Raw genomic sequence first — 27,287 nt, forward strand, 5'->3', positions numbered from 1 at the left:
TTTTTAAATTTTATTTATTTATTTGACAGAGATCACAAGCAGGCAGAGAGGCAGGCAGAGAGAGAGGGGGAAGCAGGCTCCCTGCTGAGCAGAGAGCCCGATGCGGGCCTCGATCCCAGGACCCTGAGATCATGACCTGAGCTGAAGGCAGAGGCTTTTTAACCCACTGAGCCACCCAGGCGCCCCCTAATTCCTAATCTTTAATCTGTAGTTTCCACTTCCAAATTTAAGGTGAATGTTGTAAATAACATTTGCTGTTTTTATAACTTCATAGGAATGTGTTCATCAGGAGTTTATCTTCTGTGTTGTTGAGTGTTTTGGGTAGGAATGTCCAAGAACTTGGAGACCGGCTTGGGGTGGGGGCAAGAGCACATTTGCATAGTGGTTTAGTGTCTTCAATTCAGGGTTATATTTACTCATTGTTTCTAAGAGTTTTCAATTTACTTTTCTTTGGTGCATTATTATCCATGTGCCATCATTGGATAATGAATGAATGAGGAAGTCACGAGTCACTGCAAAATATTGTAATACGTAAGAGACTTACTTTTTTTACTGTGGTAACTTTTTTTTGTAGATAAATAACTGGTCAGTAGTTTGGTGGCATGGAGTTTGTGTACCAAATGCATTTGCTTATTTGACAAACCATCAGGATCTACTCTTTGTTACCAGAGCAGGGCCAAGTGTTATTTTTGTTTTTTAATTGTTGGTTTAAAAAAAAAATTGCCACTAGATGGCAGTGCTTGTGTTGGGGGGCCAGCAATTGCCACCATTCTTAACGATTCATGTAGCGGAGACGGAGTGGTGAAAAAGGGATGAGGGGTATCAGCTTAGTACTTTTTTTTTTAATATTTATTTATTTATTTGACAGAGATCACAAGTAGGCAGAGAGGCAGGCAGAGAGAGGAGGAGGAAGCAGGCTCCCCGCTGAGCAGAGAGCCCGATGCGGGGCTCGATCCCAGGACCCTGAGATCATGACCTGAGCCGAAGGCAGAGGCTTAACCTACTGAGCCAGCCAGGTGTCTCATCAGCTTTAGTACTCTTAATAGAATGTCTCTTGAATTCATAAACTAAACAGTTGGTAGAAAAGCAAATAAGCAAAATTTGATTTTGGTCTTGAATTTTACCTAGAGCACCCTTTGGCTCTGATAATGGTTCTGACTTTCTATACTGTTGAATTTATGTGCTTAAGTTTGTAAGTCATATACTCACATTTACAGTTTTCATTCAGGATTTACGGTACCAGTACTTGGGAATTATGGAACTTTTCCCCCAGAACTCACCCCATCATCAAAAATGGCTATGTGGCACATAAAATTATGATGTGCTGCATCTGTTGAGTTAGTAAAAACCTGTTGCAGAATTTATATCTTAAAAAAGACCCCATATCCAACACCAGTAAAATAAAAAGGGGATTAAAAGTGATTAAATATTCCCCTACACTCTTTGTGGTAAGTAGGGGCTTAAACTGCTACGTCGTTTCACATTTTCCTGTTTTTAGTTTCTCATTTACAACTTCATAAAAATCTTAGACTGAAATTATCCTTAGCCAGTAAAAATCTGTTGGTTTTCCTGTTTGGCAAATTACTCTAACTTGGAGAGAATAACTTACAATAAGGTTTAAAGTTCACTGAAATATGGAGGTTGGATTCATACTCAAAAATTCTTGTGAAGGGTCTTGTTTATTAAATATTGACTAAACTTCGCTTTTTAAAATTTATATTTTTCCTAGATGTTTTTGAGAGTCATGTGAATAAGTACGTCATCTTTTTACATTATTTGACATTACCCTTTAAATTTCCCACGCACGTAAATAAGCATTTTTGTAGTTACTGATCAGATGTCTGTGCAGCAGTGATGGGAATAATATGGTTCTATTACAGAGAACATGTCAGTCCTCTTTGCCAATATGTACCAGCTGTGCTGTCCTGCCCACCCGATTTCTGGGTTTCCGGTATGTGTGCCAGTCACTTCTGTTTCTAGAGACATAAAGGATATGTAGACATAGCACTCATCTACAGATCCATCTGTTTGGGCTCTAGGGGATTAGATCCCACCTCTTTGGACTCCCAGGTAGGGAAATGAAGATTAGGAGGGGTTTTTTTAGTGGTTGGTTTAGATTTTCATGGATGTGGTTAGAGATGCCCTTTTCATTGACTTTCATGAGTTTTCATGGCCTATCTTCTCTGACCTTTGCTTCTTAACTGATTCTGAATTTGGATTCTTACCCAAGAATTTTTAACTTAAAAATTTACCTACAGAATTCATAAAATTTGTCCTTAAAAAAAGCACCAGACTGGAAAACTGAATACTTGGGTTTTAGGCCTGGTTTCTCGTTTGCCAAGGAGTGGTGCCTGGCTAAGGTGAAGCTGTGACATCCGATGACAGATGGTACACTATTGATGGAGTGAGTTCTTAACATGGAAAGCCAGCACACAAACTGTCTAGTTTGCATTTTTACTGGCTGAGATTTCAAGTATGTGGATGACTGCTAACCCGGGTTACCCTTCAGAATTGTATGCTCTCTGCTACGAAATTCTTTCCAGAAAAGAATATGGGAGTATGTGGAAATATTTCTTAAGGGTATAACTGACATTTCTAATTCAGTGTGTTTACTATGGCAGAAGATTCATCTGTTAAAAAAAACTAGTTGGGGGCTCCTGGGTGGCTCAGTGGGTTAAAGCCTCTGCCTTCAGCTCAGGTCATGATCTCAGGGTCCTGGGATCAAGCCCCACATCAGGTTCTCTCTGCTCAGTAGGGAGCCTGCTTCCCCCTCTCTCTCTGCCTGCCTCTCTACTTGTGATCTCTCTCTGTCAAATAAATAAATAAAATCTTTAAAAGAAAAAAAAAAACAAACTAGTTGTTCCCATGGGTAAGCAGTAATGTTTGTCATTTGCTTTTAATTTGCAGATGTTTTTAAATGAGTTTGAGAAGCTTGAGCCTTAGTGTAGTGTATTTCTAAAATCCAATGAGAGGTATCTTTAGCAGTTAATCATTTTCTTCTTTAATAAGAGAAGAAAATTTGGATTGTTACTGAAATCTTTTGTTACTGCTGTTTCTATTGGGTATCGTTCAGTGTTGCTTACTTGCCAGCGTAATTTTTATTCAGATGATTCTTACTGCCTGTTGTATGGAGGTGGATATATATATAGTCCCTTATAATGAAAGAGCAGATAAAAACTAATTGAGATTAAATGCACAAAATGCTTTTATTACTCTAAGCAAATAAGTTAAATTGCATTTCCATTTAGACAACTTCATTATGCATACAGTAGTTCACTGTTTTAATACACAATGAAGAACTGAAGGATGATCCATCATTCATCTGGTACTCCTGGGTAAAAATCCCAAGCTGTTTCCTTATTAGAATACAGGCAGTAGTAACAAAAAAGAAAATTTATTGGTATTTCACACTAATGCTTTAAGATTTAGAATTTAATCATGAAATACACATTTGGAAATGGTGGCAGAAAATAGCATTTTAAGCTGATAGTCTTTTTCTTCTTTAAATCTCAAAGTGATTTCTATATGGGGCACTTGATAGCCAGAAAATCGGAATTTTGTACATGCTCAGGTATCCAAATAGAAAGATAGGAACCCCCCCCCCCGCCCGCTCCCACGTTTTCCCTCCTTGTAGATACACACAGTATATTGTCACAGTTTTTTTCAGGTGGAATATTCATGAGGGTAGGTAACCAGTTAGTAGTGTCAAGGTTAGCCCTCAGCTTCTGTGTGCAACCCTTTTAATCCATGCAAAGAGCTTTCATGCATTTAGTTTAGTGCATATAATGTGGTTATAGAATCAGGAAATTTTGTAACATTTGCTTTTTACTAGGGACGTTAATCGACCTAGCATATGCTGAACAGTGACAGCATTTTTCACAAAGTCCTTGATTCACATTCCTGTTAATTCCTCAAAAACAGGCATCCTATTGTAAAGTCCCAGTGCTAATTAGACAGCAAACATTTGCCTTTGTGGGTATTTTACAGGTTTACTTACAAAACTGAGCATGTGTATATTTATTTTTAAAGCTCAAATATTTAAACTTGCAGAAGCTGTGCCTACAAGCAGTCAAAGGTATAAAGCAGATTTTAATAAAATGTAGTCAAAAATGAACACTTCAGTTGCACATATATTACGTTTTATTCAAAGCCTAAGCTTCCATAGCAGTGTAATCCTCCCTTTCATAAATTAGGCATAGTGTCTCAAGTGAAAGATTGGGTGTTCATCCTCTCACCATATCTGTGTGTGAATGGACACTGTTAATAGATTCCTAATAGATATTGCGGGTAAATTACAATACAGGGCATTCTTGGGGCCAAGCAACAGTGAATATTTTTACAAGGTAATGAAAGCACATACCTTGAAGTTTTAGTTTGGTTGAATAACAAGTGAAACAACTCTTGCTAACCTTAATGTGGAAATAGAAAAAAGCAATGTGAAATTGTTTCTGCTTATTCTCCCACAACTTCTGAGCGAACATAGCCTACTCTTTCTGATGCAATCCACTTTGCAGCTGTGGATTTTATGCATTTGAAAAAATACATCTGTACAGCCTTCTTTAAGTTACTAAATGCCTGAAGGTAATCTGTCCTCCCCGCATACACTTCCTGTGGCATAAGCATGAGGTGCACAGAGCAATGCAAGAAATAGGTGACTCCAGTCCAAGATAAGAAAATAGAATGGATTTCCTTGGTAGTGAGTTTTCAGATGTGCTCGTGATTCAGGTGCACAGTGGGAGCGACAGCAGATACCTCAGAATCTGGGAATAGTAGAGCTTGAGCAGCAGGCTGCTAAGTGACTCAAGAGACTGGCTAGTGACACCATTCTGTACCAGCAGAGACCACAGTTTGAACCCTGCACGTCCCACGGCTCACGCACTGCCTTACGATCGGTAGTCTTTTTTGCTGTAGGGCTTGTTTCGCAATATGTTATCAATCTCATTTACCACGTGTGATGTCATCTTTGGGAGAACCTGAGGAGCAGGAGAAGTACAGAGGATATGTTTAGTACTCGCTGATCATTTGTTCTTTGTGCTTAAAATTAAGCAGAGTTGTCTAGACTTGTATACATTTATAAACTACAACTAGTAAGCTCCCCACCAGACTGTAAGCTTCTGAGGTCAGGGACAGGGACCTTGTTTTTTCCACCACTGCGTTTCCTGTGATAAGAGTGCTGGGCTCATAGTTGGTTCTTAGAAGTATTGCTGAACTGAATAAAGGCATAATGTATAAATGAAAGCTCATGGAAATGTAAGGAGTCAGAGAATTTCAGATTTTTTTTTTAATGGTCACATAAAAGTGAAAAGAAACATGAAATTGTTTTTACTCCATTTTATCTAAAACATTTCAACATGTCTGCATAGAAGATTAAAATGCTCTGTTTTTTAAGTACTGTCTTTCAAATCCAGTACCTTTGACACTTAACAGCACTTCTCCATTCTGACAAGCTGGTTTCATGCACCAAAAGGCCATTTGTGGCTAGAGGCTAGGGTTGTGGACAGCACAGGTCTAGAGACTTTAGAGATTCTCTGCCACTGGTGTTCACAGCCCTGGTGGAGGATGGCCAGGGGTTAACAGGCCTCCCTTGTAGATGGAATGAATGGCTTGGGAAAGTGAGCAGTCTGAAATGGAGGGAAGAAAGTGTAGGGGGTGGTGATGGTAGGAGTAGGTGGAAAGCGAAGTTGGGGTAGTCAGCATGGAAGGCCTTGAATGCCACTGTTTGGAGATGGGACTTGCTTTTGGCAGTGGGGAACCTATCAGGACTTCTGAGCTGCGAGTGACCCCGTCAGACATGTGGAGGTAGTCTGAAGGAGGTGATGGAAAGGGATCAGAGATGGTACAGATGGCTTGCTGCTGGAGCCAGAGATGGTGAAGGCAGTGATTAGTGGCAGTGGAGAGGAAAAGGAGAGTGGATCTGAGAGACACTTTGGAGGCTGGTGAGGATTTCAAGACTGAGTGACTGGAAGGTTAGAGATGTTGATTGTTGAGACTGGGAACCACAGGAGTAGTCTGGAGTACAAGAGGTTTGAAGTAGGATGTGTGGAGATTAAGGTGCCTGTGGGCTATCCGTGTAGGCACGGCTTGTAGGCAGCCGAGTAGGGCTGTGGATTGGTGGCGGCAGGAAGACTGGAGTTGAGGGTTCGTGAGTCACTCACCACGGAGATGCCTGCCCCTTGAAGCCCTGGGAGAGGATGAGCTCACCCAAGGCTTGAATTTATCATGAGAAGGGGGCCGGGGTACACATTACATCAGACAAAGGACAAAGGCAGACTTCTTCACGGGAATAGACTGACCCTGTGTGGGGACTGTGGCAAAAGACAATTACGCCGGCCACTTTTGAGGTTTCGGCCTCACCCTTCCTGTGCTGCAATCATGTTGGCCGGGGTGACCTTGTCTCCACTCGAGTGCTATTCTCAAAAGCCTTAGGGTTTGGCAGGAGAGTAGAGCTACTCCACATGAGAAACTAGGTCTGGCTAACATTTTCCTACCCAGAGCTAAAGGGGGAGAGTTTTAATTTCCCACCAGCTTTAGCAGTCTGAGAGAATTATAACAAATATGTTCTTTAAAATGAGACTGCAACAAAGAGACCCAGATCTAGAAAGTAGATTTGTGGGAAGTTTTGTCTAAAATATAGTGGGTTAGCTATGCGAGGAGAAAAAATTCTTCATTCATTACGCCAAATTTCAGACCAAGATATAAACATTAAAAAAAGAAACCGTAAAACTACTTGAATAAAACATGAAAATTGTATATATAGTGTTGTAAGACTTAAATTTTTAAGAAGCCATACATCCAGAATTTTATGTGAAGTCGCCCAATTTTTTAATGTTGGCAACTGTTGTAAAACATTTTCACCCGCTGCAGATTACACAAACATCCCACAGGCTACCAGCTTGGCAACCTTGCTGTTCTACTGACTGGAATAATTGGTGGATTGAGGATACCAGGGAAGGAGTGGTAAGGGAGAGGAGCCCTGGATGTGAGAAGGGCCTGACCGCCGAGAAGCCTGGGTTTCTCTGAGCGGGTGATGGGGAGCCTCAGGAGGGGGAGAGAATTGCTTCTCCCCACTTGTTAGGTTTTTTAGGATGGGGACCTGTGCGGGTGATGGCAGGCTGCCTGCCGCTGTGGTTTCTCCTCTCCTCGCTCTCCCACTTACTGAGGCTCTGATTTCTATGTCCCTCCAGCATACGCATGTCTTGGGCACATTCCATCCCTTGGAGCAGCTGACTCTCTCGGCTCCCATTAAAAATTTCCTTTCTTTAACAACTGTTGGCACTGTGCACTTAATCCTGCAACCAATCCCACCACTGCTGGGTCCCCCCTGGCTGCCCAGTCACAACTTGCCTAGGGTGGAATATTCCATGCTGGGCTGTGAGGTAGGAGTGGAAAGGCGGAGTGGGTAATAAGCTTCCAAGGTAGCGGCCTCCAAGCTTGAGTGGGGGTCCCTTTTCTCTTAACTGGTGGCATCTCTCCTCCCCCACCCCCCACTGCCACCAATCCTATCAGCCTGAGCCTTGCTAGGGAGATAGTGCTTTGGGAAGGTGGATTTGGAGTTTTCCTCTGAAATACATCTTTTGCAACCTGGCATATTCCCCCAGCCCTGGAGTTATTTTATTTATTTATTTTTTAACCATTCCCAGGCAGTATGAACTCCCCCTGGGATAGCAGTGGTCACTCTGTTAGCGTGATAGGAATCTCTGTTTTTCCCTCTTTTGGCTAAGCCACCAGCAAGTCATGGTGTCTGTGTCCAAAGCCTATGGAATCCATCCACTTCATGTCCACGGCCACCATCCTAGCTACTCCCAGCCAGCATCTCCTGTCACTAGGAAAACTGCCTTTGCCTTTCTTTATTCCACTTTCTACACAGCAGCCAGCACAATCTTTAAAAGTTCAAATAACAGTATGTCCCTCTAAAAAAGCTCCCAAGGATTTGTTGCATGTACGACAAAACTCACCTGTTTAATGTCCTATGAAGTCTTTCTCCTGCCTGCCTCCACTTCAGGGCACCCACTGTCCCTTTTGCTCACTACACGTTGACCACATTAGCATTAGCCTTAGGCTGACAGTTACTGGAAAAATCCAAATTCCTTCCCATCTCCAGGCCTTTGCACTTGTTCCCCACTGTGTCTGGAATGCTCCTGCTTGGGTGTTTCACATTTCTCCTCTTCGGGCTTTAGCATACACGCATCCCGGAGGGGCCTTGGGCAAAAACAGCACCGGAAGTAGGCCCACCTTCTTCTCAGTTAGTCTCTATCATAGGACCCTCTTTAGTTATTTAATAGTCTGCATATTTTTGAAATTATTTAATGTTTATTACTTGCCTCTCCCACTGGAATGTAAACTTGAAGCTTGGATGGCATCGTTCTTGTTTCCTATGGTGTCTCCAGTGCCTGTTACATAGTAGGCCCTGAGAGATCTGAATGAACTAAGGGACAGATTCCTGAATTCGCTCTCAGCCAACCTGAGAGCTCGTGAGGTCAGAGGCCTGTTTTTTCCGTCAGTACTCTTTCTGCCTAGCGTGGTGCAAACGTATAATAGATAAGAACTATGAATGGAATTGAAATCATTGGATTTCAACTGTGTACAGACTATATGTCTAGTATCTCCATTGTCATTCCTCGTCTTTTCCCAGCTTGTAAGTGAAAATAAGGTAGGTGTGGTTTTCGTAAGAGGGAGCCATCCCCTAATTCCCCATGCAGGGATGGGAGCCCACAGAATCCAGGAGGAGCTGGGGGCCTGGGAGGGGTTCTTGGTGGCAGGGGCAGAGGTGATTACCCTGCTGCACAGCCCTGAGAAAGCGACGGTGGGAGGGAGGCAGGCACCGTTCATCTCCCAGCACATCCGGGGCTTTTTGCCAAGAGGGTTTTAAACCTTGTAAGTGTAATCACGTTTGTTCCCACGTCCATGTGTTTCCTTTTGGGAGGGTTCACAGGGCTTGCTTGAGGGGCAGGTGGGCAGGGGAGAGACCATTCTGTTCCCCAGGGAGCGAGAGGAAAATACACAGCCATACTTGTTTTGGCAGGTGGTGGCTGCGGCAAGAGTAGCGGGCAGGCTCCTCGGGATCCTCGGGCTGCTAGTGGGACAGGCTCAGGACTGAGGTGTGGCCTTTGGGGGTAGGGGTTGGTCGCAGTAGCCCACCCACTCCACAGGTGGAACTCCCAGGAACGTCTCTCTTCCACTTCCCCTCTCACTGCCCTTACTGGCTTCCCGGAGTACATCCGCGGGGCTCCTACCAGTTCTAGTCCGTGCGGGGGGACAGAGTGGGGTGATAGTCTTGAACTGGCTGCTAGGGAAGATGTGATCCTGGAAGTCCAAAATAGAATGTTGAGCTTATTTCCTCTTTCAGATGTGGGAAACGTTCATTCAACAAATGCTAGGAACTGGAAAAGCAGTAGAGATGCGGGAAAGACCCAGGTCTCGGACCTCAGGAAGCTTCCTGTCCAGCCGGGAAGACAGGTTCTACTACACGATCATAAATGCTGTGATTGGGGAGGAACACATGATGCTCTGGGAGCAGAAGGGGGGGGTGCGGCTGACAGTGTAGGTTGGCAAATAATGGGGGTAAAGAACTAACGAGTAAAGGATGTACATACATTGTCCAGTGATTCAAGCATGTTTTTATGGTAAGGCCTGGCAACCCAGTTGCCCGGTGTCATGTTGTTTGTGTCTGAGAACACACTGTCCGTCAACCCATCCTGGAGCATGAGCTTTGAGAATCTCGCCTCTTAATAAGAGGACACCCTGGATCCAGGTACATGTTGCTGCTTGCGCCTTTGCCGCCTACACTCCCATCCTCTCCACACACCACCACCCCCAAACTAGGAACAGGTAGCCTTTGGGAAGCTGTGACACAAGAACAGAGGTGGAGAGAGATGGGACACTGCCTGGGGACATCTGCAGAGGACCATGCTATCCCCCCGAGCCTGGGGGGAAGGGCCGTGGTACTTGCCTGAATGGCACCGAGGTTTTCAATGAGTTGTTCCGGAGTGGAGGATCCCAGGAGCACGGAACTCACACCCTCATTTCTCAGGCACCATGCTGGGAAGAAAGAACATGTGGTCAGGATGTCAGAACACTTCTGCTTATTGATTAGCTTCTAAACCCCTTTAACCCCCACTGCTGCAACTGAAACTTAGTAACCTTTGGGGGGAAGATAGACGGTGCTCCCTAGGATTAAAAATCTCAGCAGCAACCCCTGTCCTGGAGAGGGTTCAGTAGAATCTGTTTTCGAGTTGAGGGCTTAGGGCACACACGCTCTGCATGAGGACTCGCCCAACGGCTGGGGTATCCAGTAGAGCTCTCCACCCCAGGAACACACCGTTGCTCCTGAAAACACCCGACCCTGCTCCCTGGCAGACGTCTGTATTCCTGTTTCCGTCTTGGCCCACAGTCTCCTGTCTTTCCTTCTTATTCATGTTCTTTTTCCTCATGTTACATATGGATGTAACCCTGGGTGTCTTGTTCTTTGATTCTATACATCTCGCAGACTCAGGATCTCCCTTCCTTTTCTGAGATTCAGCCCCTGTTGATAATCTGCTTACTTAACGCTCACAAGCCTTCAACTCACTCCACTCCTTCCTCTGCCATTTTGGCAACCTCTACCCTTAAACCCTCTTATCCAGCACCGTCCCTTCCTTGGCAGATGACCTGTCTTCCTACTGTATGTAGAAAATGAGCTCTGTCACGTGCGGTATTCCTCAATAACCCTCAAGCATACATCCACACCCTCCAGTTTCAGAAGATGATATGTCTCGTTTCTGTTCAAGGGCAAAGTCTGCCCTGGATCCAATTCCTGTTGCCTTTCTTGGACTTGATGCATCCATCATTTTTCACTTTCCCTGAATTTTAAATTTCTTACTACCTCCTTCATCACATTTGTCCCACCCATTCTAAAATCAGCCTCCTCTGACCCTTCATACTTGGCTAAATGTCCAAAAGGCTAGTTTGGACTCCCTGAGAGGACTCCTTAGCCCTCTAGTCTCCTTACCACGTCAGAAGCCAAGTTCCTTAGGAACCTCCTTGTGGATACGGTAGATGTCCGTAACTAGAGGTCTCTGCAGACGCCTACCCACACTGTCGGCCAGACCCCCTGCTGGGGGCCCCCCACAGGCACCGCACATCGCTTGCTGTGTATTACTAAGTCTGTCTTGGGTTCCCAGTCTCATCTTGGGGCCATCACCAAGCAACTTGGCCTTCTAACTCCCAAACCAGGGTGTTTAGCCTTAGGAACGGTCCTTTTTCTGAACCCACATTCCCTTTTAATTGCCACGTCTAGTTGATTGTTCCTTCTAAATATTTCTGTAATCCAGTAGCTCTCGCTTTGCAGCATGCATCAGAATCCCCTGGAGGGCTCGTGAAACAAGGACAGGGGAGGGCTGGAGTGGGGGCCCCAGGGAGCTGCATGTCCCACAAGCTTCCAGGGGTTACTGATGCTGCTGGTCCAGGGACCATGCTTTCTCTGAAAACAACTTTGTTGAGGTAAAATTTCCCCATTTAAAGTTTATCATTCAATCATTTTTCCTAAGTTTATCAAATGTGCAACCATCACCATTTACAGTTAATCCCCTTTCTACCCCCAGCCCCAGGAAACCACTCATCTGCTTTGTACCCCTATAAATTTTATGACTTCGGGACATTTAATTTAAATGGAATCCTATAACCTGGGTCCTTTCTGTATGACTTCTTTCACTTAGTGTAATGTCTATAAGGTTCACCCATGTTAATAGCATTTACTAGTAAATATTTCTTTATTGCTGAAGAGCATTCCATCCTGTGGCTGTGGAACCACACTTTGAGAATGGCTGCTCTGGTTCCACTGCCCACTGTCCTCATACAGGACTTCACTGTCTCTCCTTCATAGCTGGTTTTCCCACCTCTTGACTGGATTTTCCCCTCCCCTTCCCCCAGAATCTGTCACACATCAAGTCGCGCTTTTTCCAGGTATAAATCTGATCGTGTCATGCCTGGTTAAAAGTTCTTCAACATGCACCTGACATCATCATTGTCTTATAAGACGAAGCTCTCATTTCTCATCCTGGCAAATTATTCAAGAGCCTGCCTCTCCAGCTTCATGTCTTCTCACTCCTGGCCTTAAGCTTTTGGCTTCAGCAACACTGAACTGTTGGTAAGTCTTTTCTGTCCCCAAACATCATGCTGTTTTTCTCCTCAAGTCCTTTGTTCATGTGTGCCCTTGGCCTGGAATGTCCCTCTGCTTACTAATACCTACTTGCCATTTGAGTCTCCTCATGGGTACTGCCTTCTCCCAGAGCCCTTCCCTGAATCCCAGGCTGGGTTGGGAGCCCCTACATTTTACTTAACTTCCATAATCCTCTGTGTCCTTCTCAATTATTTTAATACAACACTGTATTAAAGTTATCTATTTTATTTTCTTGACTTGCCAACCAGGCTGTGAGATACGTGTTATTTGCACTTGGATGCTTAGCGCCCAGCCCAGTACCTGCACATAGTAGGTGTTTATTACATGTTTGTTGAATAAACACAGGTGTGGATAATTGATGGGTGTCCCCAAGTATTCCTTCTGCCTCGTTTGCTCAGGGCTTGCAATGGATACTCTTAAGCTGTTACCATGCTCTGGCCTTTTGGGGCAATCACTAAATCTTTCCACATGGGCAAAGTACTCTAATAAAGGCAAAACGCCAAGTGATCCAGGACTTTTTTCCACCCCCGGCTGCACTGTTTCCTGCTTTGGGCTTAGAGAACTCTTTTGACTCTGGTGTTAAAGTTTTGAGGTCAAAGCAGGGCGCTGGGAAAATTATTGCCCCTAAACTACCTAATGTCAGCAACAGCCATTTTCCCCATGGGCTGTAGGGCATAGGAGAACCCACTGGGCAGAAGTGGCCAGCGTGATAGAGAACACATGCAGATGATTCTAGCAAGTGTCACCAACAGCCCTATCCAGAAAGCCTATGAGCAAAGTGTAAACGCTGGCTCCCGTGAAGGTGTGTGACGTGGGAGCCAGCCCACACTTGGGTTCAAGTGGTTTGTTTCCTGCCAAAGGACTGCCCCCTCCCCCTACACCCTTCTAGCAGATCAAAGGTAATATGTCTGGAAATAATTTCTTGGTTTGAGAGTTCTGCGCTTAAAAGCAAAACTACTTGTTTATAAAGAAAGAGAAAAAATGACAGGCAAGCAAGACATCTGGGGGCACAGAGGGAGGAAAGGGAGAATCAAAGCTTGTTTTAACTAAAACTCAGGCTGTAGCGAGTCTTTCATGTATATCTAACATCCAGTGAAAGTTTAAATCTGGTTAAGGTTTCCTCTTGAGAAGGACGCTGTCCTCTTTCAGAACTAAATTCAAAACGCACTACACATTCCCACCCAAAACCATATTTACAACAATTCATGTTTCTCTGTCACTCTGACCGCAGGTCATGGCTAGGAGTTGGTGGAGTTGTAGGTCCAAGGTGTCTCTTTGCAAAACCATCATCATCGTCATCATCACCACTTACTGAGCACCCACTCTTTGCTTTATATATATAATTTTCCTTTACGCAACAGATTTATAAGGTCTGTGTTATACTCATTTTATAGATGAAAAAATTGATAGCAAATTAAATAACTTGCTCATGGTCAAATGACCAGTACTTTTTACTGTGCTTGTTAAAGCTATAGGGATGCTAATAGTCACATTATTCTTTGACCTTTTTTTTTTTTTTTTCGGGAAGGACTAAATCAAGTCCTGTATGTATGTATATGTACCTGGGTAAACGATATTCCCTACCCTCTCCCCAACTACCCCCCATTTTTGTCTGTCTACAGCTGCAGCCATTCCCTGCCTTCCAACCACAGAAGGATCTCGCATCTAACAATTACTCTGTTACGTTGTTTTCGTAGAACTTACCTTGGGCTTCTTATCTCCTTATCTCTTCTTAGATTAGTCCCAATTCCTGCTGTTTCTTAAAACTTGGGAATCTTTTTCTGAAATCTGCAACCCATTTTACTCTTTTTCTCCTAGCCACCCCATGGATTCTTTCTCTCTCTCTTTTTTAACCCTTCAGTTCCTTCGTTTGTAAGGTGGAGGTAATGATCACCAATACTCCTTACTCTGTAAGATAGGACAAGTGCTAGCGTACAGCTCAGGGGATTGTTCTGATGATTAAGGAGACCGTGAGCATAAAGCGCTGCTATGGAGCATGGGAGCCGAAAGCCTCACCTCCAAGCCGCCTGTAGCTACTGGAGATGTGAACTGAGATGTACTGTAGGTATAAAATACGTTCTGGATCTTGAAGACTTAGTAAGAAAAGAATGTAAAGTATCTCAGTAACTTTTTATAGTCATTGTGTTTTGAAATGATAATGTTTGGGCCATTACTGGGTTAAATAAAATCCATCATTAAAATTAAGTTCACCTATTCCCTTTTGAATTTTTTAGTATGGCCACCAGAATGTGAGCCACATTCTATTTCTATTGGACAGCACTGGCACATGGCAGTTTTCAGCCGTACCGGTGACCATGATGGTTCATCAACTCCACAGTGTTAGAAGGTCACTTTTCATGGCCGCTCAGGAAGTTGTAGAGTGAAGCTGCTCCTCTAGGGTAGGCTTCCATGGGGCGGTAGCCTTGGGCCCCCCGTCAACCCCCAGCTCTGCATCTGGCCTCTCACCAGCCGCACCTTAGCTTCCACAGGGAGGGGAAATGAAGCCAGGAGAAATGCATGTCATTGCACCATTGAGGGGCACTCACCCCAGACACCACGAGGATATGTGTGTTTTCACTTGTTCGCATTTAAACGGTGTTCTAAGGGATAGAGGAAGGAAGGAAGTGTTTCTAACATGTAGACAATTCCAGGGAACTTTGAAAACTTTGTTTTAGATAATAGTAACCAGTCTGCCCTGATACTAGCTCCTTTATCGTGACCGGGACATGAAAACTCTCCTCTGTGATCCAGCAGAGCCTCCCCTCCTGGGTAGTTTTCTTACCGACAGCTAGCTGAGGTAGTGTGCATCCCAGACGCTCAGCAATTGGGGAAAGGTCTTTGAGCTTGTTCTGCTGCTTTCGGCCTTCTTCACTTACAATTCTTTCCTTCAGCCATTGGTAGCACTAGGGAGAAGAGCATTTAAATTTTTTTTTTTATTAAAGATTTTATTCACTTATTTGACAGTGCAAGTAGGCAGAGAGGCAGTCAGAGAGAGAGGAGGAAGCAGGCTTCCTGCTGAGCAGAGAGCCCGATGCAGGGCTCAATCCCAGGACCCTGGGATCATGACCTGAGCCAAAGGCAGAGGCTTTAACCCACTGAGCCACCCAGGTGCCCCAGGAGAAGAGAATTTAAAAGTTAGTGTCTGGTAAGGGTTTGAGGCAAAGATTGTTAAATCAATAAAGTAGGAGCACCCTCATGGTGAATTCCTGAATCTTCTTCCCTAACTTTATGTTTCGTGGTGACCCGAAGCCTGTGCTTTCCGGCAAAGAAATGTTCCCCATGGTCTCACTCCTTGATTATTGGCTCAAGACAGATTGATTTTGACTAATAGTCACCATTCAAATCCATCAACACACAGGAAAATTTATTATTAAAATTCTGACATACAATCAATTACATATTGCCTGCTTAGTGGAGGAAAGGATGTTTCTTATTGCATAGCCCAATTTGAGAATGTAGAAAAAAAAAAAATCAAACTGACATTTCACCAAGGTCTACTATGTTTCCTTTTTGTCAAGAAAGTGGGGTGCTAACTTTGATCAAAGAAAGCCATTATCTTAACATTCTTTTAAAATTATCTTTCTCCCTCTTGCCTTCTATTTACTGCCAGTCTCTCTCTTTTTTTTTAAGATTTTATTTCCTTGAGAGAGAGAGAGAGGGAGCACAAGTGGGGTGAGGAGCAGGCGGAGAAGCAGACTCCCCACTGAGCAGAGAACAGTGGGGTTCCATCTGGGATCATGACCTGAGCTGAAGGCAGCCACTTAACCCACTGAGCTACCTAGGTGCCCCCCCACCCCCAGTTTCCTGTTCTTACAGTGGTGCTTTTTTTCTTTCTTTTTCTTCTCCTTTTTTTTTTTTTTTTAAAGATTTTATTTATTTATTTGACAGAGAAAGGGAAGAAAGAGAACATATGAGCAGGGGGGGCAGACAGCAGGCAGAGGGAGAGGCAGAAGCAGGTTCCGTGCTGAGCAGAGCCTGACACTGACACGGGCCTCAATCCCAGGACCCTGGGATCATGACCTGAGCCGAAGACAGGTGTTTAACCAACTGAGCCACTTAGGCAGCCCCACAGCAGGGCCTTCCTGTGAGCTCTCAGCTCCTTCCTAGAAGCAGAAAGAGGATAGCTAACAGGTTCCCAAGAGTGTTTTTAAAGATTTTAAAGTGGATAAAGACTATCCCTAATGTGTATTATCTTTTGTATAGCAATTGAAACTTTAAAAGGTAAGGAAATTCAGAACAGGAACCTCTTCTGTAAAACCTCTGAGAAGAGACTGACTCTGATATGTAGCCTATAAAGTGAGCTAATTTCCTAAGGAGACTTATCTTTTAGAACATCTCAGTGCCTTGCTTTTCCAGAAGATTTTGCTCTTACTAGGAAATGAGGGACAGTAGAATGAACACTAACTAACTAGCACTGAGCAGCAACATCCAAAGGTAACGAATAGTTATAAGAATGGGTTTTATTGAAACTAATAGAAACATCCCCTTCTGTGGCAATGTGGACTTTATCCGTTGTGTTGAGAAATAATTGTCACCACAGACCTTTACCTTCCCAAAGACAGCAATCCTCACAGACACTCCACCCACATGATTTCAATAGGCTGCTTGCTTTTGTTTTTTAAGTCCTTTTTTTCTTCATTCTAAGGCCATATTTCCAAAGAAAAGGGTAACCACATTATGTTATATTATGATTTTTGGAATGATTTTGCAGATGTGAAAAAGAAAAAGGGCAAGCTGCCCCAGTTCTGTTTGCTTCCTAGATCTCAAAGGCTTATGGTCTGGCTCCTCACTTGAGAGTTTTCTTAGGGACATGGCCAAGAGTTTTCTGAGCCTCAGCTCTGGGAAACCTCAGCTTCCAGGAGGAAGGGTGGCCTGGAGCACCCCTCCAGAGAAGACAGCTGGTGCCTGCGGTGATGAGTTGGGCCTTGTGAAAATGACCACTGCCATCAGGGCCCAGGAGCCTTCCCTGACCACACCTGTGTACTGGGTAGACAGGGTGCTGGGTCAGAGAGCCCCTGAACTTACTTCCCCTGTCCTCACTGGGAAAACATTACTGACCCTCACTTTAATTTCATAACACCTTTCAGGGGACCAGTAGCTCAGTGTTCTTCAAAGGAAAAAAGAAAATGGTTGCAAACCAATAGCCGAATGACTGCTTTTTGTCCTAACTAGCTGCATTCCTGGTTTCAATATATACTGCACATGCAAGGAATGGTTGGTTTATCTATCACTTCTAGAACTCTGTTTTCGAAACCTTATCATGTGGAGTGCATTCGTACTCTTAGGATCGAGTTACAAGTTTGTTGTGTATGTGTGCATTTACACACACGTGCAGACGTAACATATTGAGAGACAGACTTCTGAAAGTAACGAACGTCAAGCATTCATTTACTGAGTCACTCCCCCAACCCTCTGCACTATAAACCTCACTGCTTTAATCACTGGGAAACATAAGCAGGCTAGGATTTAGAAAAAGTAGAGCCATAGTATTTATACCACTTTTCCTCATACCAAAGGAAACAAAAGCGTTTTGGGAAATAAATAGCTTTAACTCCTTTGCAAGTGGCAAACTGTTAGCATAGAGAGGAGAGGAGGCTTAATTAAAATATAAATAGGGAAGCGAACCAGTGTTTCTTTGTAAGAGGACTGGTGGTGGGTGTGGTGGTGTGGACTGGGCAGTCATCCATGGATCAAAAGCTGATTTTTTTTCTTCCCGCCCTATTCTATGGCTTACCCCATTGCTGCAGTGGTTTGGTCACGAGTTGATCTTTCTAACTAAGTGGAGGAGGGCAGGGATGGTCTTCTCGTTCATCTCAATGTCTCCAGTCCTGCCACAGTGCTTGCCACAGAGGGGGGCCCTGCCAGTATGACTGACTGGGAGGGGGGCATCTGAGCAACCAGGGCTTCACAGAGTACAAAATAGAGCTCTGCAACGTTTCAGATGAGCACAGACACCCCCTCCTTATTCCACTACAACCTTGCGGACAGTCCTGTGTGACTCCGCAGTGCTTGTAGCCCACACGGTTTCCTAATTCATTTCTTCACCTTGCCTAACAAGTGCCTGAGTTCTTCCTGGAAGGCAGGGACTGTCGCCTTCTTCCCCGTACCCTCAGCACTCAACACAGAGCCCAGTACTGGCCAGATACTCAGTAAATATTTGCCAAACTAAAATGTGAGCTTTTCTGCACACATTAGGGGGCTATTGCTTTTATATGTAAATCACAAAATTCTCTGAATTTTCCTAAAGCCTATTTTCTTTGCCATCTCTCCATGTTGTGACGATTTTACAGTTAACGCTGGGGGTAGGAGTGGTCTGTGGGTCTGGCCCTGAAGCCTCCACAGTTGGCTGTCCCTTAATAATGGATTGAAACTCAGGCAGCAACTTTATAAAGCCATGGACAGAATAAGTCACATTTCATCTCTGGACTTTGTCTTGGAATAATTTAGCATCCAAGATCGCTGACTATTATAATTTAAACTTCAAAATCTTTGGCTCAGAAGAGCAGCACAGTCTTTGATGCTGAGGTGGAAATCTTTAGGTAAACTTCTGAAGCTAAAAAATTTCCTTCGGAAATCACACCGGGCTGTGAAATGCATTTAGTTTCCTAATATGAGTGCCTGGAGTACTCGAACTGCCCCTCTTCCCCCACCTTGATTTAAGTTTGCATCTTCCTATTTTCATTTGACCGGGAGGCGGGGGTGTTACATATTTTTATGATTTTTCTGTAAGACATTTTGTCAGCAACAGGAAAGAGCTGGCCATAAATTTTATTGCACTTTTCATTTCTATTTAAAATGTCTATTTAAAAGCTACACACCTGGTCCGTTGATCAGACTTTGATAATACGTTATGGCTCATTGCACTCATTCAACAAACATTTATGGAGTACCTGTCATGTGCCAGGCTCTGAGTTTCAGCGTCTGTCATAGAGATACTCACAAATCACTGTCTGGTAGCTTGGAGAGTGTTTTGTAGTTGGGGTGCCTCTCTTGTTGACTGCCTCAGAAGCCATGTTTGTACCACTTCTTTATGGAAAATGCCCCTAACGACGGTGCATGACAGGAGCTGGTCACAGCCCTTTACCTTTTGGGCCACTGTCATTGGTCTGACAGGTTGGCTCATGACCCAGGCTTGGCCAGTCTTCTCTGGACCAAAGACCTAAGGAAAGATGGCTGTCTCTGCTCTCACATTACATGTCTGTAAGGATGTAAACCTGCAAACACCAGTTTTCCCACTCCTGGCCTCACGGAGAGGACTCGTTTGCAGTAGAAGACAATGCCCACATGCAGAGAGAAATAGAGGCGATGGAGCGTCCTGACAATGTTCAAGTCTATGGTTGAGTCAACCCTGAGACCATCCCCATTCCAGCCTTCCCAGTGAGTATATGTTCCTCTTCTTTGATGAAATTAGTTGAATTACATTTGATTGATTGCAATGAGAGAATTCTGCAAATTCTCTGTAAGAAGTGTTAACAGAATAATAGAGGAAGATGCAAATAATTCAGCTCTGTAAAGCGAGGACAGGCTTCAAAGAGGTGAAGACGACCAAGCTCTGTCTTTAGAGATGAGGAGGGGCTCCAGTGCAAGATGAAAAGAAGGGCATTTGTGGGAGGCAAAGGAGAGTACAGTGCTTTTGGATGAATAGTACAGTGATATAACATGGGGAGAGACAAGAGCGGAAAAGTGGGCACCACTTAGATCCCAAAGTTATTTCCTTGAATACTTTTCTATGGGGTTTGGGTTTTGTCCTATAAGCAATGACTGGGAAGTGAATAACAGATTTTAAGCAGGGTTATGATATGGTCAGATTAGTCTTTCAGAAAGATAATTGGTCACAGTGATGACAAAAGGAAAGATAATTGGACATAATAGTTGACAAAAGGAAAAAAAAGTAGAGAGTGCAGATGGGAGGTTACTGCAGCAAAATAGGGAAGAAATGATGAAGGTCTGAACACGGGCTGGGCAGGGAATGGGCTCTGAGAGTCAGGAGGTGGTCTGGAGGAGTGGGGGCACCACCAGACAAGAGTGAAGGAGGAGAGGACTCAGTCTGACATAACCCTTGGCTTCTGACTGGGATGGCCAGATGGAGGGTGGAGGCACGATTAGCGAAGAAGCAAGGGTAGGCTCTGGGGGGTGATGATAGATTCCACTAGGTATGACTAATGCCCACGGGAGATGTCTAACAGACATGTGAAGAAGTAGTAGTGTACAGCTAGGCAGTGAACACAGAGGTGGTGACCAAAGATACAGAAGTCATTGTTAGAGTGGCGGACCAGATGCAGCCACCCAGAAGACCCCCAGGTTCTGATACTTTCTAAAAGACCCCTAGATAGGTTCACGCTATGTTAATATATCTTTCAAATACAAGTTCAGTACGTACAACAGCATGAAATATCAGTGTCTATTTTATTGGTATACTTAGAATAGCTGATGTGAAACACCAGCCATTTATTCTCTTTGGGGTGGGGGGAGGTAAAAGCTGCCAGCTTATTTATCTTACTTGCCTAGCTTTCTAGCTTTTATTTATTTATATTTTTTGCTTCAGTTATTTTATAGAAATGGTTTTCCTTTTTTTAAAAAGCAATTTTATTTTTTCATTTTAAGTTGGCTGCATGCCCAGTGTGGGGCTCAAACTCATGACCTTGTGAACAAGAGCTGCATGCTACACTAGCTGAGCCAGCCAGGCGCCCCGCAAGTGGCATTTCTAGGTGCACGTATATTAGTATGGAAAACACTCCGGCTAATGATGTGGGAAGACTTGAGAGTCTGTGGAGCTCTAAAGAAGCCGCTTTGGGATCAGGAAGAGGCTTTTCACCTGAGAGCCCTTCATGTTTATTGTTAAGGATGTTTCAGTAGATGTTGACTTCATGGAAGTCAACAATAGAATTATTTTTCTGAGTTGCTTTTGGACTTAGCCACCTTCAATATTTTGTACCTCCTTACTTTTAATTTTTTTTTTACTTTCTCCTTTGTCAATTCACTTGTAAAAGGTGTGAAAGGTTTTTTGTTTTGTTTGTTTGTTTGTTTGCTGTATGTAAACTGCTTCCAAACAATGACAGAGGTCAGCCAATCTTACGCTCCAAGTACAGTTCAGCTGCTTCTTCCTCCATTAGAAACCTGGGTTGGTAGGGAGACAGAAATGTCTTCAGGGGAGATAAACAGAGCCAGGAAACCTGGGTTCTAGTATAAACTATTATGAGTTTATGCTCTTGGATTATTATTTGACCTCTTCGTGCTCAGTTTCTACATCTGGAAAGGTTTACCCTCTTATAAGGATAGTCTGAGAACCAGTACTCAGCATGTGCGGAAGTACTTTGAGTTTTTAAAAACATCTCTGAAGGGGTGGCTGGGTGGCATAGTCAGTTCAATGTCTGCCTTCAGCTCAGGTCATTATCCAGGGTCCTAGGATTGAGCCCTGTGCTGGGCTCCCTGCTCAGCAAGGAGTCTGCTTCTCCCACTCCCTCTGTGTGCTCTGTGTCTCTCGCCCATTCTCATATAAATAAAATCTTTTTAAAAAGTCTCTGAAAAAATGTAAGGCAACATGCTTAGCCACACCTGATTAAGAGTCATCTGTATCCATTTAATTTGTACAGATTAAAGGAGATGAATAAAAATGCTTAGCCCAATGCTTGGCACATAGGAGGTGCCCAGTAAAACTGCAATTTTCAATGCTTCCTTTTCTTCTTCATTTTCTTTTTTGCCTTTTTCTTTTCATATCTTCTTCCATAGGATGCTTATAGTTTTTCCTCGCTAACTTATTTAAACTTGGTTCAGAATAATGTGCAATTTTCAGAAGCAAGAGCACAATTAATATTCTAGGATAATTATATTTTGTGATAATGCCAAGCTAGAAATAGGCAAGTCACCATGCTTTAGGAGGTATTATTTTAGAGAACAAACTAGCTAATAGGTCAACTGTAACAAGCAGAAGGAGTGGGAGACCTAGAGCTTTGAAACGGTTCTGATTAGCGAAGGTCACAGTCGTCCCAGCAAGTTGATTACAGGGTTGGTGGTTCAGGCCTAACTTGGGCTGTCCTCCTGCCAACTTTGGAAACAAGATGGAAACAAGAGGCTGTGTCAGATTTCTGCTCCTTAGGGCCCTCTGCCATGTCTGAATTTTTAAAAATGCCAATATTCTCTCTCTCCCTTGACATTGCCATTTGTGATTCTAATGTTATTACACGTTGTCTCAAGTTTTTAAAAATAGACACGTTGTTAATGAGGGATGTTTGGAGTACTCTCCAATAAATTAATCATCAAGATGTTCTGAACCGAAATAATTTTATGTCAGTGATGTCAAGTATCTTTCTGTTTCAGAGAAGAATTTAAATTGTAAGACTCTGTGGCCTTTTGATCTCTGCAAAAACACCAGCCTTGAACCCCAGAGACAAGGCTTGCCTGGCTTTGTATCTGCTTCCCAAACCCTCCCTCTTTGCCCCCCCCCCCCCCCCCCCCCAACATCAATCCCCCTCAAGCCCGACTCAGCTACAATGGGTTTGCCCCAATTGTTTTGTCAAGAAAAGTAAAAATAGATCCTCTTACAAAGAAAAGGGATTTTACATTTCATCAATTTCCAAGGAGGAATGAAATGCTTTCTTGAACATAAGAACAAATAACAGTGTAGGGATTTAAGCCCTATAAACCCAACCAGGGCAGTGGGCATTTCCCCCAGTCCACAGAGGAGGAGAATTTTCTGTGCTGACAGATTATGAATGCCTGACTGATACTTGGCCCTGGAGCAGAGGCCTTCTCAGGGCTTGGGGGAGCCCGCCTGAGGACACTGGCCTGGCCAAGGCCATGCTCTGCCTGAGCCAGGAAGCCACAGGCTGCTGCAGAGCTGTTCTGTTCAAACTTTTTCCATCCCCCTCTCCCATCCCCAGACTCTTTTCTAGAAGTGGGGGCAAATACCTTCAGTGAAGCCCTAGAACTTTCAGGCACTCCATTTCCATATTTTCCTGAGATGATTCCACAGGCAAGTGGAGACCATGTCATTGCTCCAACTCCTACAGAAGAAAAAAACGGAATAAATTGCTTGTGCAAACGGAGATTAAAAGTGTGAGAGTGTTTAAAACAGGACTCGGTTAGTCACAGGAAAACAGCAAGTCAGAGAAGTAAGTTAATACCAGCATACATCTTTCCATTAATATTTATCTATTTATAAAATAATTTGTTTATTTGAGAGAGAGAGAGATCACGAGCGGTGGGGTGGGGCAGAGGGAGAGGGAGAAGCAGACCGCCTGCTGAGCAGGGAGCCCAATGCCGGACTCCATCCCTAGACCCTGGGATCATGACTGAGCTGAAGACAGACGCTAAACCACCTGAGCCACCCAGGCACCCCTAAAATTTAGTTATTTATAGGTTGTGGTTCATTTGTATAAGCCAATTGAACATGTACTCTCGGTTATAGGGAGCGGGCCTTGTTTTCAAGCCAAGCAAGCCTAAAAACGTGGCTCACTCATACTTTGCTGGAGTCTAAGATGGATGCTTCTTTTTATACTCAGAGACCAGCACTGACTTGCACAGGAGAATGTCTCAGTGCTTCACTTGTCCCCTGAGCCTGGTCCATGGCAGCACAGTGCCTACTGCACACGAAACACAAAGAAAATGCTAACAATGCCAGTGATCCTTATTGCTGTTGATGGTCTTATTCTTTTTTTTTTTTTTTTTGGATGTCCAAAATTCTCTCTTTTTTTTTTAAGATTTTATTTATTTATTTGACAGAGAGAGATAGATCACAAGTAGGCAGAGAGGCAGGCAGAGAGAGAGGGGGAAGCAGGCTTCCTGAGGAGCAGAGAGCCTGATGTGGGATGTGGGGCTGGATCCCAGGACCCTGAGATCATGACCTGAGTTGAAAGCAGAGGCTTGACCCATTGAGCTACCCAGGCACCCCTGGATGTCCAAAATTCTTGTGTATATATTCTATACATAAGAATATATATATATATATTCATATACATACTACTAACTGAGCCACCCAGGCGCCCCATAAGTGGCATTTCTAGGTGCACATATATTATAATGGAAAACACTCCGGCTAATGATGTAGGAAGGCTTGAGAGTCTGTGGAGCTCTAAAGAAGCCACTTTGGGATCAGAAAGAGGCTTTTCACCTGAGAGCCCTTCATGTTTATTGTTAAGGATGTTTCAGTAGATGTTGACTTTATGGAAGTCAACAATAGAAATATTTTTCTGAGTTGCTTTTGGATATATATATATCCAAAAATTTATTACATTTACCTACACAGACAGGTGGTGCTAGGCTGTCAGGCAGTCTTAAACTCCCAGGTCTAACTTAGTTCCAGGCACAGGGGATAAGATAGAGATGTATAGATCCACAGTTGTTTTTGGAAAGGCAGTTATAATCTACTCAAAAATGCATACTTTGATTAGAGAAGCACCCTATGAAAAAAATGAGTTTATTTATTGTTTCTGCCCTTCTTTCTATATGCTTTTTTTTTTAACACCTCCTGAGTACAGCTTATACACCAGTCACAATTTACAGCCCCTTGGATTTCATCAGTAATACCCTATAGACCACCCTGTGGGCACATCTGATTCTTCTCCAGACTCTGAAATGGATAGTTGACACAATCTCTATGTTAATTAGGACCATTAAGGAAAGCATTTCGGTAACACTTTTTTCCGGATGACTGATACTCCTATTGTTAAAAATAATTAGCAACTTTGATGGTGAAGATTACCTATTTTATGGTAGAGCTCTGGTAGCTGCACCTCCACTTTCTCTCTCTGAAAAAGATGGTACTCAGCTTGTTCACAGACCGGTGGGATCATATTGAACTGCCTTGCTACGGAATAGGCTTCCTAGAGAGAAATAAGATTGCAACTGAATTTATACTCATGAGAAATAAGGCTACTCTGTGTTTCATATGCATGAGAAAACTTCATTTTATTTTTTTTATTAACATATAATGTATTATTAGCCCCAGGGGTACAGGTCTATGAATCATCAGTCTTACACATTTCATAGCACTCACCATAGCACATACCTTCCCCAACGGCCATCACCCAGCCACCCTATCCCTCTCTGCCCACCCCCAGCAACCTTCAGTTTGGAGAAAACTTCATTTTAATGCAATCAATACAAACCAAGAAACGTGCAGGATGCCAAGTAATAAGCGAAGTTGTGACCATCAGGCTCACTACAAGCAATATCAAATGCGGGAAATCCTTATTATTTTGGGGGAGGGTCTGGACTGGGTAAAGTCCAGGACAAATTAGTCTGTATGTGGATCATAATAGTCCGTGACAATACCAATTTTGGTTTCTAAAGAAATACAACGCAGACTAACATATAGAAATGATGTGTCATTAACAGGTTATAAACAGTACAGTTACTTAATACAGTTTTTAAAAAAGGAAGCCAGACTGTTTTGTTCACGTATCTCATTAGCTGGGAAATTCATGAATTCATTCATACAATGAATTTTATTCATTGTATCTTGCCACCGAAGAGCAAGCTAGAATATGATTCCTGCTAGAGACCTGCACCTTCCCTGCTGTATTCTGAGCTGATGAGATCCACCCCCACCCCATATCCATCCCTGAAATGACAGAATCAATCATAGCATTCTAGTGTCATCGTGATTGTTAGGAAAGTTCGCAAAAGGTCTTGTAATTTACACACATTATCTGAAAAAACAGCAATAAAGTATGTATTGGCCGTTTAAAAATAGAAATGAAATTACCATGATCTCCATAGCACTCCACCGAGAAGTCCCCCAATACATCGCCATTCCTTGGTTTATCACATGTGTCATGGCTCGAACAATTTCTATAGAAGGCCAAACAGCACTTCATTAGTTTCTCTGCTTTTCGGAGTTACGTGATCTTTGGTGTGTTTTTCACCCCCACCCCCCGCCCATGGCTTAGACGTTTAATGCAATTATTTGTTTTATTAAAATAATTACTTGGACATTGGTGACAACATAATAGTCTAACAAGAAATGTTGATGATTTGGAGGCTGCTGGTTCTTTGGAGTAAACTGATTTTCCATTTTCAGCTTGCAGCTCTACTACTAAATGATATTAAAGACATGATGACCACTTTTAAATTCTTCCTTGACTTCTATTACTTCATGGTTGCTGCCCTATAAAAGAATGTATGATTAACCTTTCTCAAAGACTGGGTACCTTACCGAAGTGAGAAGTAAGAGGAAGCATTTAGTTTGACTTTGCAGAATGTAAGGTCACTGAGGATAGAAGGCCTGTCTTTGTGTGTTGGATTTGCAGAGCTGGGCCTCACACAGGGTGTCTGTGTAATAGAGATGACTCAACAACAATATGTTTAGCAGAAAGATAAACATATTAAATGCTGCACAAACAGCTGAGCCACAGTGGCTCCCAGCTCACAGTGGCACACCCTGTCCTTGACCACGTCAAACTTAACTTTATTCTGAGACATCCATGTAATGCACTTCACCGGGGCTGGCTTTCTGGCCCCATGGAGTTTGCTCATCGGCTTCTTTCAGGTTGACATCACATTGCCTAAACAGGAGAATGAATCCTTTCCACAGAGAGCTGGAGTTGAGCTAATCCTCTTGGCACCAGCTAGATGTGATACAAAACCAGAGAGCATGGAAAGCCTCAAGTTCAGTGGTGTAAAAAGCCAAAGGCATGGCTGGATTTCTCCCACAAAGTGGGTCAAACACCCAGGATGCCAGGTCATTTAATATTTTCAAGGGTCGCAGGCCTCAGACTTCTCTGTGTCCTACTAATAATACCTGTACAGTACATGTCCTTCAGAAAAATCAAATCCTTGTCTCACAGTTGAGTTGAGGTGGATGTATTCTTATTTTATTTCTCACAAGCAAGCACTGTCTAAGCTGGTAAGGGACAGGATATAGAGTGAGACAGCCAGGGTTGGGGACTTGGTTTCCTGGCTTGTTTGGCTCTTAAATTGCCCTTGGTTTCTTTGTTTGGAAGATGGGAATGCTTTTATTCACCATTGTCTAGTCAACAGAGGTAGAATTCGGCTTATAAGAAAAATATTTTTCTTTCTTTGAGAAAGACTCCCAAATATCAAGTTATTACTCAGCAACTCAAACTATAAGTTCCTTTTCCCTTTATAAAGCAAATGAGATACAAGAAAGTTCTATGAAGTGTTTTCCTTT

At 43.4% G+C, this 27,287-nt stretch overlaps 1 protein-coding gene across 5 annotated transcripts in view; it reads right to left on the reverse strand.

Moving 5' to 3' along the window:
* Positions 1–3,195: 3,195 nt before the first annotated feature.
* The window catches only part of LOC111151358 (potassium voltage-gated channel subfamily A member regulatory beta subunit 1), a 393,149-nt gene continuing 369,057 nt past the window's right edge, over positions 3,196–27,287 (reverse strand). For all 5 annotated transcript variants that reach the window (XM_022509353.1, XM_022509326.1, XM_022509336.1 and 2 more), the window contains 6 exons: positions 25,863–25,948; positions 24,858–24,978; positions 23,066–23,160; positions 14,940–15,060; positions 9,950–10,038; positions 3,196–4,973 (listed from right to left, as the gene is read on the reverse strand). In XM_022509353.1, coding sequence (XP_022365061.1) covers positions 4,884–4,973; positions 9,950–10,038; positions 14,940–15,060; positions 23,066–23,160; positions 24,858–24,978; positions 25,863–25,948 — 602 coding nt within the window. In that variant the 3' untranslated portion in view covers positions 3,196–4,883. The remainder of the gene's footprint in view (positions 4,974–9,949; positions 10,039–14,939; positions 15,061–23,065; positions 23,161–24,857; positions 24,979–25,862; positions 25,949–27,287) is intronic.

This window comes from Enhydra lutris, unplaced genomic scaffold, assembly GCF_002288905.1.
Source record: "Enhydra lutris kenyoni isolate GAN:26980312 unplaced genomic scaffold, ASM228890v2 scaffoldscaffold2, whole genome shotgun sequence".
NCBI classification, from domain to species: domain Eukaryota; kingdom Metazoa; phylum Chordata; class Mammalia; order Carnivora; family Mustelidae; genus Enhydra; species Enhydra lutris.